Here is a 17,396-nt window from a genome sequence, read left to right on the forward strand (position 1 = left end):
TATATGGGTCTTTTTTCAAGGTAGGGACACACTTCGAGAGAGTTTCATTATTTGGTTTGCCTACAAGAGAACCGCCAACTGTTTTTCCAGGCAGATTCCTGGCTGTGCCCACTGGGCTGTATTCTCGTGCAATACATGTGGTTGATGTAATTACGAAAATAGACCAGCGGTTGGCAGTATCCGCTTCGACGCATCTTTCTACTGAAAAGACTACAAGAAGAAGAACACCGGCCTATTCACCGACGTTAAAGGGACGTCAGAGGAGATATTTGTTTACCCCCTCTTTTTCCATGTGGCGTTTTCGTCAACACGTTGCACGAACAACTTTGTAGAACTTGGTAGTCAGAAGTTGGTAGTAAGTGAGACATGCTCCGCGCAGCTCGGTCGTGCCCACAGTGCGGCTCGTCAAGTGTCGTTCAGGATGATCTCTACGCGGAGTCCCAACTCGTCTGTCAGGACTGTGGCTCTGTGGTGTCCGAAGGACTTCTCGTCACGGACACGGGCGCGGGAACAGAAGGTATGCTAATGCTACTAGTCTATTCATGAACAACACATGGACGTCCAACATGCATGTTTTTTAGTTAGTATTAGGAGTATTTCAATATTAATTAAGTCTGATACTATGAACTTGTTTGTGGCGCTACTCATAAATAGAAAGTAAAATAGAGATGAAAACCAATTAATACTTCCTGTTATTGTGATATGGAACACATCACTGTATTTTATTTTCTATCATCGAGGCTTATAGTTTAAAATAAATTAACTTTTTGTACATAACCTTCCTTTTAGATGTTCGGTATAGTCACAGCACAGCTCAGTCAAAGGTGCCCTGCAGAAATCTGATAAAGGGTAAGTAAGAGTATTAAAGTTGGCCTAATACAAGTCTTGTTTTATGGTCTCATGTTAAGTGGGACCACATATTTATTATATTATTCCTGTGTGTGTGTGTGTGTGCGCGCGCGGTTTTGGTATTAACATTGTCTTTTAATATTGAATGATAATGCAACACATGATCATCCGCGCCGTCCTTCCTTCAGGACTGCAGCGTGTGCGTGCGTTGTGCCGCATCCTACGGCTCAGCTACGATGTGGAGGAGCTGGCGGAGGTTTACTTCAGGCAGGCGTACACCCACGCCAGCTTCATCCACGTCACGCTCGCCAAGAAGGAGGCGCTGGTGGGCTGCTGCGTGCTGGTGAGCTGCCGGCTGCGCAACTGGCCCCTCGCCCTGGGCACCATCAGCGGCCTGGTGGAGACGGACCCCGCGCTGGTGGGAGGGGTCTTCAAGCAGCTGGAGAAGGTCCTGGACGTGGAGGTCCCCAAGAGCAGCATCACCTACGTGCTGGAGGCCCACTCCCGGGAGTGAGTACTGGACCCGCTCGTAGCGTAGATGTGGTCAACGTTATCATAGATGGGATGCATCGTTGACCATGACAAGTAAACAGTAGGGTTATGTTTCAGTGATATGCAGATGATTAGTTGTAGGGTGATTTTCACCGATTTTCACCGGTGGAGACGTGAATCTGCATTGAAAGTGGGTCATATATTTAGTTGAAGAGTAACATAAATTTCAAATTTCGTGCCTTCTTGACCGAGAAAAGGCAGATATTGACTTTTTGGCACTTGCGGATTGAAAACGACATCTCCCACAATGCCAATCTGCGTTCACTCCCTGAGGGACGTAGCATAACAGCCAATCAGAGTTCACTCCCTGAGGGACGTAGCATAACAGCCATTCAGAGTTCACTCCCTGAGGGACGTAGCATAACAGCCATTCAGAGTTCACTCCCTGAGGGACGTAGCATAACAGCCAATCAGCGTTCACTCCCTGAGGGACGTAGCATAACAGCCAATCAGCGTTCACTCCCTGAGGGACGTAGCATAACAGCCAATCAGCGTTCACTCCCTGCAGTCCAGCGTGAACAGCAGCATGGAGGAGAAGTGATTGTTGCCGTTTGCGGACTCCCGGAGCTCTATATCTAAATAATATAATTTCTATATAATATCATGGCCGAAAGCTGTGTGCCCCTCAGCAGCAGGCAGCGGGGCTCCGGCGGAAGACAAGCGCGGGCAACAATCCCTTTCTCCTCCATGTCGCAGCTCGGTCTACTTCAGGTTAATGTGAAAGTGGAAGCATCAGAGACGTCGGAGAACCCAACGCAGTCATTTGTGATTCATAATATCGTCTGGAGGCGCACGCAGCTTTTGTGTGCGCCTCCAAAAAACACCATTATATTAGTTTTGTGATCGTTTGACGCTAAAATCGAAATCCAGATCGAAATCCGATTAATCGCCCAGCCCTAGCGGGAAGTAGAGGTCGATAGGGATTTCTCCAGTCTCTGGGGGAAATTATGGAATGAAAAAAAAAAAAATTCCCTTTTAAGAAATGCAAATTGGATGAAACATTATTTCATTCACGCGTCTATTTTGTTGACCGATGGGCATTACCTCAGTCTCAGGGTGAGCATTGCATCAATACATACCGGGACAACTCCACCTCTCCCATCTCACAGGAAGGCTTAGAAATGGTTGCCAATATGGGATTAAGAATAATAGGCCTTTACAAATTATATGTATTGACAAAGTGGCAAATATTTCAACTTCCTCCCCTTATGACGTTACTGTTCTGTGATTCTATTATTTGGGAATTGAACAGCTCCAGAGTCCAAAAAGCTATCCAAATTGTTCTCAAAACAAATGTTCTGCTTTATAAATCTAAAAGCCGTCTGTGTTCTGGCCCTCACTCTTTAACTGATCCCTCCAGGTACAAACTGAGCAGCGCTCACGTCCCGGAGGAGCTGGCCGAGACCTCGGCGGACCTGGCCAAGCGCGCCGTGGCGCTGGTGGAGCTGGCCACGGACAGCTGGATCGTCACGGGCCGCCACCCGGTCCCCATCATGATGGCGGCCATCTTCCTCAGCTGGCAGTCGCTGAGGCCCACCAAGACGCGCCTGCGCTACTCCCTGAACAAGTTCTGCCGGCTGTCGCACATGCCCCTGAACAAGACGGCGGCGCAGCGCGTGGGGGAGATGAGGGAGGTGCTGTGCCGGCTGGGCCAGGAGATCCCCTGGCTGAGCGGGGGGGCCCCGGACGACGTGGCTCTGCACGTGGAGGACATCCTGCAGCACCGCCACGCCCTATTGAGGGAGGCCCTGCGCACCCACGAGGTGAGCCAGAGGGCCGAGGAGGAGGAGAGCCAGGGGGCTGAAGAAGAGGAGGGGGGGAGCCGGGGGACTGAAGGGGAGAGCCGGGGGACTGAAGGGGAGAGCCGGGGGACTGAAGGGGAGAGCCGGGGGACTGAAGGGGAGAGCCGGGGGACTGAAGGGGAGAGCCTGGGGGCCCAAGAGGACAGACGGGGGACCCAGGAGGAGATCCAGGGGAATGGAATCCAGCCCAGCACCGTAGACCCCCCACCACGAGCCCCGGGCCATCAGCCCGACGGGACGGATTCACCGCCGGAGCCGTGCACGCTGAAGGCCGTAAATGGAGATCCTGAGGAGGGAGGCGGCGAAACGCAAGGTACCCAGGAGCAACGGCCGGCGGTCCACTGGGGCAAGAGGGCGATGTTCGCCCCGCCCTGCGCCCGCCACGCCAAGGTCTGTAGGACGGATGCTTCGCGGTGGGCCGAAGTGAACGGAGACGAGGAGATTTCCGACAGCGAGATCGACTCGTACATACGCAGGCCTCAGGAAGTGAGGGACTACCTGCAGACGCAGCAGCAGCTCCTCGCCGCCACCGAGGACCAAGAATGTTCCGGAAAGAAGTGAAGGATGTTCCTGGGAATGTTCAGTGCACTTTAATTTGATTATTTTTTTGCCTACACTGATGGAAATACTGTATATTAATAACTTTTTTTCAGTTTGAACATTTGCTGGATTTTGTTTGAATTGTGCGCAATTGCCACTAAAGTGAGTTTCTGTTTTTCTACAATTACCTTAAAATAAATAACTTTTTTTCATTGATGGTACCACAAAGATTTCCATGTGTTTCCAAGGTTTGAGCAGTGTTTTGTGCTTTGGGCAGCATGTTGAACCTAATATTGCTGTGACATTATATTTTGTAGTCCAGGGGTGTTACAAACAGGTGACCAGAGGGGTGCTGGTAGCCATGCTGTACTGTGAACAGTTTAGTAGTGGTGCCGCATGATGCCAAAACGTCAAAGCCTCGCAGCCAGATGAACCACCGAAGTGGTTCGACCTCGAAGCTTTAAACGAGTACGCTAGGGACACCTAGTGGTGAATGAAGTTATGATGAAAGAACGTTTCTGTGAACCCAGCCCAAAATGTGATGTTTGCTTCGTACAAAATCAAAACATTGGAATTAAAGTCATTTCAGTGATACGTGTGAGGGTGCCGTTCATAAATATCTCCCGAGCTCATGGTAGAAAAATAAATCATTTGACAAAGAATTAAAGTAGGCATCCCGGGCAAAATAGGTCTTATCAACTACAGTAGCCTAATAATTGTAACAATACAACTGCATGATGACAGTGATTAATTCAATTGCCATTAAAGTGATCTTGGAACTGGGTTGTGTCTTATTTTTGTAAATGATGTGGCAATTGTGAACCCATATCGCGGAACAGCCCAAGATGAATCCGCGAACGTCACGCTACGTAATTTCGCCTACGTGAATCCTACTCGATACGGAGCTTCGCTGGGGGGAGGAGCCGAGGTACTCCACACACGCCCCGATGCCTCGACCAAAACCATAACATCACTACTCGTGGGAAGACACTGGGGTAAGAATTAATTCATGTAGATGTAATTGCTATAATAAATACACATTCTTGAGTGTAACGCTTTAATAGGATATTCTGAAAGAGGGATTTTTATGTAGCAAATAAACATTTAACATCATGAATATTTTTACACCAGAAGAACTGAGTGCAGATTCATGTCTTCAAATTAATTCAAATTGAACATTTCTGGGATGTAGAAAATAATCAGCAATAATGAGTCACTGAAGGTCATATGCCTGATTGTCTGATATAGTAGCACCTAGTCAAGTTTCATTATTCTAAACTTAACGATAAGCATATTGTATTTTACATATTCTGAAATGATAATACTTGATGTTAACGAGTACGGTTGGCCAAGTTAATCACTAATCTGTTTTGTATTTAGATTGAGTCTGGCAGTGTCGTAATACTAATGTTAATCATTCAGGGTACAGTACCAGGCAGTGGCACTGCGTTGCTAGATTTTGAACTGAAAACGTAATTTAAGGAATACGGACCGTTTCGCTTCAAAAGTCTCACGAGATGTTAGACAAGTCTCACAGACTAGAAAGCTGCGGTAGCCCTCCCTAGTGGACAAACGTGGAACACACATATGGGCTGATGGTGTGCATGATCTATGAAGCTTCCACCTTAAATAGATTAGACCGTACTTTGCTGGCCTCCAAATCATGCTTCAGTGCTTTATTAAAAGGTAATTGGATCAGACGAGTCTATGGGAGCAAAAAAAAAAAAACTCTCCCAATTATACAAATGGATTTTTATCACGAGGCGGTGGTGAACATCCATCCGAACGGGGTCAATAGATAAACACAAAAGGTGTCAAATGTCACTGTTTTTTTATTAGTGGATACAACAGCGAAAAGGTATCTTGTGTATAGGTGAAATGCCAGGGGCCGATTGTAAACGCAGGGTGTAAAATAATTGAATTTCCGAGCAACCAAACAACATGGCTGACTCCGGCTTCTACTTGTCTTCTCCACATAACTCCAGCAGGATCTTGCGGTAGTCCCCGGATGTGTCGCCCTGCCAAAATCCAACAGAATCCCAAGAAAAGCTTTAAAAAAAAGTGGACCACAAGAAACATAGTACCAATGCAATCGTCTAAAGTCAACACCTGATTTGTTAAGCAAATAGCCTTCTCTTTGTCACCATTCCAGACCAACAAACGTGGACAAACGTGAATTGTATCCACTTTAAGTGTATTCATAGTGCTCTTAAAATGATCCTTTCCCGTACACTATTTGTGATGGCAATCACCAAGAAGAAGTAGCCTGGCCTGGCCCGCTTAGGTATTTCCGCTCAATTTGAATTTCCCTTCAGTACTACGTCTGGGTTTGCGGTATGTTAGTGGGTTTTCAACCCACAGATGATCTGCGTCCAATCAGAGAACAGAGGGAGTGGCGGAGAACAATGCTTTAAAGTCAGCTCTCGTTGACAGACATCTTCACACACGTGTTTGGTTTGTTAACAGCCTGCGCGTAACGTGATTGCCGGCCAAACGTTAGCGATTGGTTATGGCAGATCCAGAGTGGCACTGGGCAGATCCAATAGTTTTAAACTACAACGGACACCCGCCTTCAAGTGAGTTAACGTTTGTCAATTGAGTAGGTCCAGACTCTCTGTGCAAATGAAATTAAGTATGAAAGTCTGGTAGGACCAGTTGAATAGTCACCTTGATAAAGGAGTAGAGGGTCTTCCCATACATCTTGAAGAACTCCACCTTGATGTCCAACATGTCGATCTCGGCTCGTGCCACCATGGTCCTGATGAGGACGCTGTCTGTGGTTCCCAAGCCCTGGGAGGAAGTGGGCGTTAAAAACTGGGACTTCAACTCACTAGCAAGAAGAACACCTAACTCTCTCGCTCGCTCTTTCTCCCTCTCTCACTCTCTCTGATTGATTTATTGGTACGATGGCTGGGCAGGTGGAGAGGCTGCTATAGAGGCTGTGTTGGACTTGGTTTGTCAAGTTCATAATATGTTAGCAATTCTGTGGGAATTTACCTAGCTCACATAGTAAGCCTTATTTTGAGAACTGAATTCAGCTCTGCTGTGTGATTCAATTAGAATGGCATTGATGTAAACCTATCCCTCGTCAGTCACGCTATTATGTGTCTGCTGTGCCGTCTTAGCTTGGGTGGTTTTTTAAGTGACCACAAATATCGCCATAGTCTAAAAGGTATACACTGCCTTGGGTCATTTCATCCATTATGTCCTTGTCGCTGTTTGACTTGTGGGAGGAATGCGGTGGGAGGAATGCGGCTGGTGGATTTGCATGCCATTTTTAGTGGAGCTCTGAATATAGAAGTAGGGGTTTAATGGCTGGGGTGAATGGCATTGGATGGTTATGGTGAATGTTTTTCTGTCTGGGCTGGGGTCGGGTACGAATAAAGCCTGGATTACATATCAGGGAATTCAGATGGGTTGGGGTTAGGTGAGTCCAGAGGAAATTATATATAAATATCTATACATATAGACAGACATATTGACACACAGACACACCCATTATTACATAGTAAATTCAGAGGTCAAACTCCTACCTTCATTGATTTGTACAATCGCTCAGCGAAGAACGCTGGCTTGTTCTTCAGACATTTCACTGCAATAAGGAAAAACACAAAAAAACACTTTGAACATTGCAATCATCTTGCTGAAACCCGCCGTCCATTTCAATAGCCAGCCATGTCGAGCCCTGCAACGTTGCATGAAATTCCCCATACACCACAACACTATTCTACACTGTCTCAGAAGGTCCACCCCTCTTGTGCGCAGCTGACAACAGCATTAGCCGCTGCCCGGACGGAGCTCCGCACGTCCACACACGAGGTGTGGCACACCCTCAGGTTTGGCCGGGACTGGCCAAAACCATGTATTTTCTGAATGACAATATTATTTTATAAACCGTGACCAAATGGCATAATGACTGTGTTCCAGATCTTCGACACAATACCAAAACGTTTCACTTAAAGCAGCGTAACAGACCTATGGCCAAGAAGACCTCCTCCAGACTGCCAGACATCTCGCGCTTGATGCTGTCCTCGATGTCCCGTCCAGACACCTTCTTGTACTCCTCGAACACTGCAACACCCAGGGGAACGGGGTGTGGGTTATTTTATATTTGGTGTTATTTTATACAAGTGTTATTCATATGAAGGATATACAATAGAAGGGTTATTTTGTATAAGGGGTTCTTTTCTATAAGGGGTTATTGTTAGTGTAAGTCTTATTTATATAAAAGGTTATACAATAGAAGGGTTATTTTGTATAAGGGGTTATTTTGTATAGGGGATTATTGTTAGTGTAAGTCTTATTTATATAAAGGTTATACAATAGAAGGGTTATTTTGTATAAGGGGTTCTTTTCTATAAGGGGTTATTGTTAGTGTAAGTCTTATTTATATAAAGGTTATACAATAGAAGGGTTATTTTGTATAAGGGGTTATTTTCTATAAGGGGTTATTGTTAGTGTAAGTGGTATTACTATAAAGGGTATATAATATCAGGTTTATATAATACCTTTGAGCAGGTGGTTCCGGTTCCTTACACAGAGCACAGTGAGGAACTTCACTTCATCCGTTCCCCAGCGAGCCTCCCCTGCCTCGAAGATATCCTAACAGGACACCAGGGACACGAGCGTCAACCACCACCACCCACAACACAGGGACATCCAGACACTCAGAGTGGCGGTGGTTCATCTACCTTAGCGTCCTGGACCGCCAGCGCCGGGTCCACAGCAGTGCCCTCGTCGCGACCAGCCTGCCCAATCGGATCACAGCGGCAATGTTATCCCTAACACCCAATACATTAACTTCACATCAATTAAATCCTGCTAAACCCTATTTTTTTTTAGCCCCGAAAACCCTTTTTCCTCCAAAAATGGTTTTAGAAGCACGGATAATCTCTACCACAATTCAATGGGCCCTCATCACATGTTAATCCTCAAATAAATCCCACAAGGTGTTTGACTCGCATTGGCCAACAAAGTGAATTCAAAATAAGTATGGCGTGGTGTGACACTTTCCTGAACTTTTATGCTTTTTATTTTGTGGGTTGAATATTGTATCATGTTTGAATTAAATCGTTTTTTATAAGGAATTGAACAACATGGAGTTATATTTACTGTAGACTACATTTATGCAAAATGATGCTAACATTTGGCATCACGTTATGTTCACTCACCGTTAGCAAGGACACAAGAACTCTCTGGAACATTCCAGAAGTGTCTCCACAAACATCATCTTCCAGGCTATTGTCATGTTCTAGAAACAAAAACACAAACACACAAAAAAATCAAATGTTTGCCCTTTACAAATAAAGGACACAACAATAGCCTGCCAAGGGTTAGAGAGCCATTACTATCATGAATAATTGATGTTGCAGTTTGCTTTCAAACTGTATTTCTCTGTCTCATGCTAAACAAAGGCAAGGAGACTGATGCATAATATCCGATGTCAGATGTCAGATATATTTACACACACAAACAATCTTTTACATCATGAAATTATATTTTCATGATGGAAATGTATTTCATTACAAATTGCTGTGATGTATCGTATAGCCCTTTGACTGTAGTAGTACAATATAAATTAAGAGGATTAATCATCACCATCGTCATCCTACACAAGCCATGTGCACCAATAGACATTTGACCCATTGTTCATGTTAAACAATAATTACAACAAGATACTCACTTTTCTTGTAGACCAGATTGATAATTTTGACTTCCTCGGTTGTCCTTGATGCAAGAATGTCAATGAGAGCGGCCTCTTCAGTTCCGGCACCCTAGGATCAGAGATATGGTTTTATAGATTGTTATTGGATAAACAAGCATATAATACACCTGGATAAAACTAATGCGGAACAAACCATTACCAATGCTAGATGAGTGAGATGGAAACACAATAAAATGCCTTTACAAAAACAGTAAACAAAATACAATTGATGATAGAAGTCATTCGGACAACCTAAAAAGAAAAAAAAAAAATCATAACAAGCTATAACAGAACAAAGATAGTTTTATATTGGTTGAAATAACTTATTTTCCACCAATAAAATAGTCTGTTCCGGTAGACCCTTTCACAGAGTAGTCATTGTAGGCCGAACACGGGTCACAAATTGACCACGGACCATCTGCCTTTTGTACACAAAAGAAGCAGGCCTGTAATTAGTGTTACGTGCGACCCCGGGGTTGGTCCTACAATGACACGTCTGTGAGAAGGGTCTAAGGGTTGGACACTGACAGTAGATTGTCATTGAGACCTTCATCGAGGTCCTCAGCTCATGGGCATCGTAGACCGGCGCCAGCATCAGAAGACCCAGGACCACCTTCTGGAAGTTCCCGCTCAGCTCAGAGTCCAGGTCATCGGCTAGGCTCTAACAGGGGAGCAGTGAACCAGTGACTGGTGAATAAGTTACACAGAAAAAGCTCCGTTCATGCTTTATTTGAAGAGATGTCGGCCAATTCCCGTTAATTGTTGCAGTTCTTATTCAGAATACTCATTTTCATGGTAAACAAAGAAGACAAAATAACATAATTAGGACTAAGACTTAAGGTTAATTATACCTATGGTAAGTGCTTAAACTTTATTAGAGGGAGTCAACTTGAATGAATGAAGTACTACTAAACCAATACTACAATAGCACAAAATTCAGAATTATTCTACACATGTAACCTTCCTCAAGGTGGGAACCATGTCTATTTGGTGTGTACATATAGAAAACGGTCATTGGTGCCGTGTTTCCCACAGGGCGTGTTCTGCAAGGAGAAGCGGTAGAACAACGGTATGACCTCAGACTGGAGACTGTTGACTGTGACTCACTTTTTCTACCCACGAGGATTCTCACTTCAAATCTTTTCCCTCTCGGTGGCTTCCTCATTCCTTTTCTGACATTTGAAGTAAACACTGCTCTGTTAGTGTATCGAACCAGATGACCCTAGGAACCATCATTTCCCCCTTTACTCGATCCAAAGGTGTCCTTTAGAAAGACAACCTTTGTCCTTGACTCTATCTCTGCTAACGCTGCATAGTAGGTATGTGTTTCCTTTCACATAAATGGTTAACTTCCCACATTCGTATCTACAACACCGCACTGAGCCACACCCATTGTCTGCCTTTGGGAGTATTAACTCTTCAACGGTTCTGTTCGGTCGTCTGTCTTGGGCGGGGCTTCACAGTAACACACAACTATTTAACGAGGAGTCCAAACACTCACCTTCCCCACTTGCTGTTTGTATTGTTCTTTGATAAGTTGCCTCTGGGCGATTGTACGGCGGGCAAGGACCTCGATGAGAGCTGCCTCATCAGTGCCTGAACATTAACATATAAAAACATCCCACACACACACACACACACACACACACACACGCGCACACGCACAGTCTGTCAGAAAGTATAACACTGCTGCTTTGCGTATCAGTTCAAATGGGAGTCCGAACAACATTTCCCTCCCACTCTGTAACTGTAGCAACAATGAAACCATTCAGCAATAAAAAAGTGTAAAACTCGAACCAAAACTTTTCAAGACACAATTTCAGTTCCTATGCCGACTGCAGTGTCAACAAAAAACAGAAACCCAATGTCTGCAAGGTCGGCTGCATTATGGAACAATCCTACAACCGGTCAAAAGTTCCATAGGACCTGCCCGTTTTCTAGCCTACATGCACACAGTTTAGCTTGTAGTTAAGCAGAACTGTATTTGCCCGTATCCTAGCTACTAAACATGGTTGCTGCTGCGATCACCACAGCCATAAGCAGCACAGTGTCAGTGGATTGCCAATTTTTACTGACCTAGTGGGAAGGTTCTTGGTCTTGTAGCTGGTTGTAGCTGGTTACTGTAGCTACATCAAGCTAACATGCTGTCTGGAACAGTTTTGACTCATCCAGCTGCCTACCTTCTGTTGTCAATGATTCCAGCAGGACCATCAATCAAATCCAGAGCCCTGTAAAGACTGGGGAGACCAGGCTCTTACTCTGAAAAAGGGACCTTTATAGGGACTGCCGATTTAATGTAGGGAATTAGCTAACTCTGAAACAGTCAATGACCATCAACCCTGTGAAATTAATAAATAAATAAAAAACATTGAATCCTACCAAAAAAAGAACACCAGAAGCTAATGGTTCGTTCTCCATCGTTTCCCATCATGTGTATTCCATTCCAATGTTTAAAGGTTAAGGTGAGTTCTTAAATCGTTTTCTATCAAGTATATTCGACTGTCATATCAAGGGTTAAGGTGAGTTCTTAAATTGTTTCCCATTATTCTATTCTCAGATTTAAGCTCTCATTTAGGCTCTGATTATAATCCTCCTGAAAAGATGAAGTTGCAGAGATTAGAAGAGAAAGGCTTCAGGAGAAAACGCCTAAAATAGGCAAAAGGACCAATCAATAATTATTTCTCCTCAGGGAACAACAATAACAACAGCACAGCGGAGACTGATTCCTGAGTGTCTCTTACCGGTCCCCTTCATGGCTTCTCTGAGTCTCTTGATATCTTCCTCCACTTTAAAGCCAGCCGCCTCTGTCACTGCGCCACGCTGACCAATCTGTTAACCAACACAACACTGCTCAGTCCTCATGGGATAGCCTAGTTGGTACTTTTACTATGACGACATGACTCACCATCATCTCACACAGGTTTGCAATATTTACATTCTTTACTCTCTCTCCTGGAACCGTCACCTTATCGTGGTGGAGAGGTTTGCGTGTCCCTGTGAACCTGAGAGCTGTGTTGTCGGGAGCCTTGTGCTCCTGGTAGGGTCTCTCATGGCAGAGTGGTCTCAGGTGAGGGGCCAGACTAAGAATGGTTCAAAAAACTCCAATGAAGAACGAAAAAAGAGGAGATGTGACCCGGCCCGGAGGAAGCCCGGGGCCCCCGTCTGGAGCCAGGCCCAGACGGAGGGCTCGATGGCGAGCGCCTGGTGGCCGGGTTTGCCACGGAGCCCGGTCGGGCACAGCCCGAACAAACTACGTGGCACCCCCCCTCTCTTCATCCCATGGGCCCACCACCTGTGGGAAGACCCGTTGGGGTCGGGTGCGCAGCCACATGGGTGGCAGCGAAGGTCAGGGGTCTCGACGGACCAGACCCGGGCGGCAGAAGCTGGCTCTGGGGACGTGGAACGTCACCTCGCTGTGGGGAAAGGAACCGGAGCTTGTGAGGGAGGTGGAGCGCTATCAGTTAGATCTGGTGGGGCTTACCTCCACGCACAGTCTCAGCTCTGGTACCGTACTCCTGGATAAGGGTTGGACTCTATTCTTCTCCGGAGTTGCCGAGGGCGTGAGGCGCCGGGCGGGTGTGGGGATACTCATAAATCCCCGGCTGAGCGCCGCGGTGTTGGAGTTTACCCCGGTAGACGAGAGGGTCGCCTCCCTGCGCCTAAGGGTTGTAGGGGGGAAAACTCTGACTGTTGTTTGTGCATATGCACCAAACAGCAGCTCAGAGTACTCGGCCTTCTTGGAGACCCTGAATGGAGTCCTGTATGGGGCTCCAGTAGGGGACTCCGTAGTTCTGCTGGGAGACTTCAACGCCCACGTGGGCAACGATGGAGACACCTGGAGAGGCGTGGTGGGGAGGAACGGCCTCCCTGATCTAAACCCGAGCGGTCGTTTGTTATTGGACTTCTGTGCTAGTCATGGATTATCCATAACAAACACCATGTTCGAACATAAGGGTGCTCATAAGTGTACCTGGTACCAGAGTACCCTAGGCCGAAGATCGATGATCGATTTCGTGATCGTGTCATCTGACCTGAGGCCGCATGTTTTGGACACTCGGGTAAAGAGAGGGGCGGAACTGTCAACCGACCACCATCTGGTTGTGAGTTGGATCAGGGAATGGGGGAAATTTCCGGATAGACCTGGTAAGCCCAAACGAGTAGTGCGGGTGAACTGGGAACGTCTGGAGGAGGCCCCCGTCCTAGGTATCTTCAACTCACACCTCCGGCGGAGCTTTTCTGGCATTCCTGTGGAGGTTGGGGGCATTGAGCCGGAGTGGGCGGTGTTCAAAGCCTCCATTGCTGAAGCTGCGGTGGCTAGCTGTGGCCTCAGGGTCTTAGGCTCCTCAAGGGGCGGTAACCCTCGGACACCGTGGTGGACACCGGTGGTCAGGGAAGCCGTCCGACTGAAGAAGGAGGCCTTCCGGGATATGATATCCTGGAGGACTCCTGACTCGGTTGCAGGGTACCGACAGGCTCGAAGGGCTGCAGCGGCTGCCGTGTCGGAGGCTAAGCAGCGGGTGTGGGAGAAGTTCGGAGAGGCCATGGAGAAGGACTTTCGGTCGGCACCAAAGTGTTTCTGGAAGACTATCCGGCACCTCAGGAGGGGGAAACGGGGAACCATCCAAGCTGTGTACAGTAAGGATGGGACTCTGTTGACCTCAACTGAGGAGGTCGTCGGACGTTGGAAGGAACACTTTGAGGAACTCCTGAATCCGAATAACACGCCCTCTATGTTGGAGGCAGAGCTCGAGGTTGATGGTGTTTCGTCGTCAATTTCCCTGGTGGAGGTCACTGAGGTAGTCAAACATCTCCGCAGTGGCAAAGCCCCAGGGATTGATGAGATCCAGCCAGAAATGCTAAAGGCTCTGGGTGTTGAGGGGCTGTCATGGTTGACACGCCTATTCAACATCGCGTGGGAGTCGGGTACAGTGCCAAAGGAGTGGCAAACCGGGGTGGTGGTTCCCCTGTTCAAAAAGGGGGACCAGAGAGTGTGTGCCAATTACCGGGGTATCACACTTCTCAGCCTCCCTGGTAAAGTCTACTCCAAGGTGCTGGAAAGGAGGGTTCGGCCGATCGTCGAACCTCAGATTGAAGAGGAACAATGCGGTTTTCGCCCCGGACGTGGAACTACGGACCAGCTCTTCATTCTCGCAAGGATCCTGGAGGGGGCCTGGGAGTATGCCCATCCGGTCTACATGTGTTTTGTGGATCTGGAGAAGGCGTATGACCGGGTCCCCCGGGAGAAACTGTGGGAGGTGCTGCGGGAGTATGGGGTAAGGGGGTCTATCCTCAGGGCCATCCAATCTTTGTACTCCCAAAGCGAGAGCTGTGTTCGTGTTCTCGGCAGCCAGTCAGTTTCGTTCTCAGTGGGTGCTGGTCTCCGCCAGGGCTGCGCCTTGTCACCAATCCTGTTTGTGATATACATGGACAGGATATCGAGGCGTAGTCGTGGTGGGGAGGGGTTGCAGTTCGGTGGTCTGAGGATCTCGTCACTGCTTTTTGCAGATGATGTGGTCCTCATTGGATCATCGGCCTGTGACCTTCAGCACTCACTGGATCGGCTGGCGGCCGAGTGTGAAGCGGCTGGGATGAGGATCAGCACCGCTAAATCTGAGGCCATGACTCTTAGCAGGAAACCGGTGGATTGCTTACTCCGGGTAGGAAATGAGTCCTTAGCCCAGGTGAAGGAGTTCAAGTACCTCGGGGTCTTGTTCGCGAGTGAGGGTACTATGGAGCGTGAGATTGGCCGGAGAATCGGAGCAGCGGGGGCGGTATTGCGTTCGCTTTACCGCACCGTTGTAACGAAAAGAGAGCTGAGCCGCAAGGCAAAGCTCTCGATCTACCGGTCGATCTTCGTTCCTATCCTCACCTATGGTCATGAGGGCTGGGTGATGACCGAAAGGACGAGATCGCGGGTACAAGCGGCCGAGATGAGTTTTCTCAGAAGGGTGGCTGGCGTCTCCCTTAGGGATAGGGTGAGAAGCTCAGCCATCCGTGAGGAACTCGGATTAGAGCCGCTGCTCCTTTACTTAGAAAGGAGTCAGCTGAGGTGGTTCGGGCATCTGGTAAGGATGCCCACTGGGCGCCTTCCTTGGGAGGTGTTTCAGGCACGTCCAGTGGGGAGGAGACCTCGGGGAAGACCCAGGACTAGGTGGAGAGATTATATCTCAACACTGGCCTGGGAACGCCTCGGGATCCCCCCGTCAGAGCTGGTCAATGTGGCCCGGGAAAGGGAAGTCTGGGGCCCCTTGCTTGAGCTGCTCCCCCCGCGACCCGACCCCGGATAAGCGGATGACGATGAGGATGAGGACATTCTTTACTCATGTTAGCTTTCGTGGACTTTGATGTGTGGACATCAAGTAGTGACTTTTACTTTTGAATGCAGTTCTATTCTTAGAAATGAGCTTCACTGCAATTTCTCATAAGGTTTTACGGTTGTGATTGGGCAGTTTTTACAATGAATGCATGAAGCCATGTGCAAAGCTTATTTAAAATTCAGTCCAACACCATTTACTACATGCCACTTCCTCACTTTCATACTCTTCTCCAGTCGTCTGTGCTTTCTACTTACCGCTGCCATTGTGATGAAAGCTGATTTAGCGTTCCAAACTCAAGAGGGATTCTGCAAGAAACGCAAAAGGCAACTTAATCAAATGTGCGTTCCAGTCTAACAACCCTCTGGCCTGGCTGCTGGTCTAGTTAAAGCAGGGTGCTCTCTCATTAGACAGAGGATAATACGCCTCCAAAACAGGAAGCCTCAAACACAGGATCGGGTTATGAAGCCCGACTAATATCTTACGTCTCACGTTTTCCTATTGTTAACCCCAAGCAATAATTAATGCCATCCTCTTCGGGAAGGGCTTTCCTCAGTGAGGAGTTCTTTGATGGACATTTTTGAAGTTATTTAAGTGGAAAGACAAAAGGGTTTGTGGAGCAACAGCTGTACCCATTGGAGTGAAGAGAGCTGCTTATTGGTTTATCTTAGCTGATTCACATGAGAATAATTATAAAGACATATTTATAGATTGCAATGTGCAGACAAACCAGTACAAGCAGCATTGGATGAGTTCTGCAAAATCCCATTTGGTTATCACATGACCTTTGCCATTTCTGAATGCATAGAATAACTTTTTTAGGTTTAATGAACAGCTAAAGGTTATTTTTAACCTGGGAAGAAGGTTGGGCTATAATAGTTCATCAATGTTTTCTATGTCAAGAGGAGTTAGGGATTCCACACTGTTTTCTGCTCAATTATTCTTCTGAATTAAAATATGAATTACGTTACATATCATGGCATCCTTCCTCATTGCCTTTATAAACCAAACAAATTGTAGTATACAACACCTTCTATTCAATACGGAAATTAATTTGGCAATGGAGAATAATGAATGAGCAAAGGATCAGCAATGGATCGAAAACTTAAATCAACTTGGTATGTTGTAATTTTTCAATTTCTTCCCATTGTTCTGATCGTTGACTCGGCTTATGTTTGCAAAGTAGGGTTTGAGTTCGATAGAGACACAAGTCTAGATATAACCGTAACCTCACCCGCCAAACACATTAGATCACATAAATGACATATCTCTAAAAAAAAGTCGATAGTTTATCAAACTTTATAAAGAACGATTGAAAGAAGGGTATCAGTTAATGACTAGGTTAGTACGGAGCTTGGAACATGGACACGCCCTTAAAAATATGTTGCAATAACTATATTTATACATCGATTTAACTTTTGAGAAAACGAATAGAAAGATGATAATTCCCAAATGATAATAGATTACCTCTTCAGAAGACGGACAGTCGGCCGAAACGTCAGAGGGTTGAGGACTGGACGAGTGAGATCCAGGAAACCAATTATATAACCTTTCATTCTCAGGTCCCGCCCCTTGCTCAGGGATCTGCCATCTCAAAACGCACGCACAAACACAGTCATGCACGCACCACCACAT

At 46.7% G+C, this 17,396-nt stretch overlaps 2 protein-coding genes across 3 annotated transcripts; one reads left to right on the forward strand and one right to left on the reverse strand.

Annotated features, from left to right (window-relative positions):
• The first annotated feature begins 99 nt into the window (after positions 1-99).
• brf2 (BRF2 general transcription factor IIIB subunit) lies at positions 100-4,526 on the forward strand. The gene is made up of 4 exons (XM_030355139.1): positions 100-517; positions 790-849; positions 1,038-1,359; positions 2,762-4,526. The coding sequence occupies exons 1-4, from the start codon at positions 367-369 to the stop codon at positions 3,762-3,764; spliced, it is 1,536 nt and encodes a 511-aa protein (XP_030210999.1). The 5' UTR covers positions 100-366; the 3' UTR covers positions 3,765-4,526.
• Positions 4,527-5,557: 1,031 nt separating this feature from the next.
• anxa4 (annexin A4) lies at positions 5,558-17,362 on the reverse strand. 2 transcript variants are annotated; one of them, XM_030355148.1, is made up of 13 exons: positions 17,229-17,362; positions 16,019-16,069; positions 12,189-12,276; positions 10,949-11,043; positions 9,995-10,108; positions 9,427-9,517; positions 8,915-8,994; positions 8,435-8,491; positions 8,252-8,345; positions 7,719-7,814; positions 7,277-7,335; positions 6,411-6,533; positions 5,558-5,792 (listed from the first exon to the last, which is right to left on the reverse strand). In XM_030355148.1, the coding sequence occupies exons 2-13, from the start codon at positions 16,025-16,027 to the stop codon at positions 5,565-5,567; spliced, it is 1,134 nt and encodes a 377-aa protein (XP_030211008.1). In that variant the 5' UTR covers positions 16,028-16,069; positions 17,229-17,362; the 3' UTR covers positions 5,558-5,564. The 2 variants fall into 2 exon arrangements, with proteins under 2 accessions (XP_030211008.1, XP_030211009.1); XM_030355149.1 differs by having other exon boundaries at positions 5,558-5,761; positions 17,229-17,358.
• Positions 17,363-17,396: the final 34 nt, after the last annotated feature.

This window comes from Gadus morhua, chromosome 4 (genome assembly GCF_902167405.1).
Source record: "Gadus morhua chromosome 4, gadMor3.0, whole genome shotgun sequence".
Taxonomy (NCBI): domain Eukaryota; kingdom Metazoa; phylum Chordata; class Actinopteri; order Gadiformes; family Gadidae; genus Gadus; species Gadus morhua.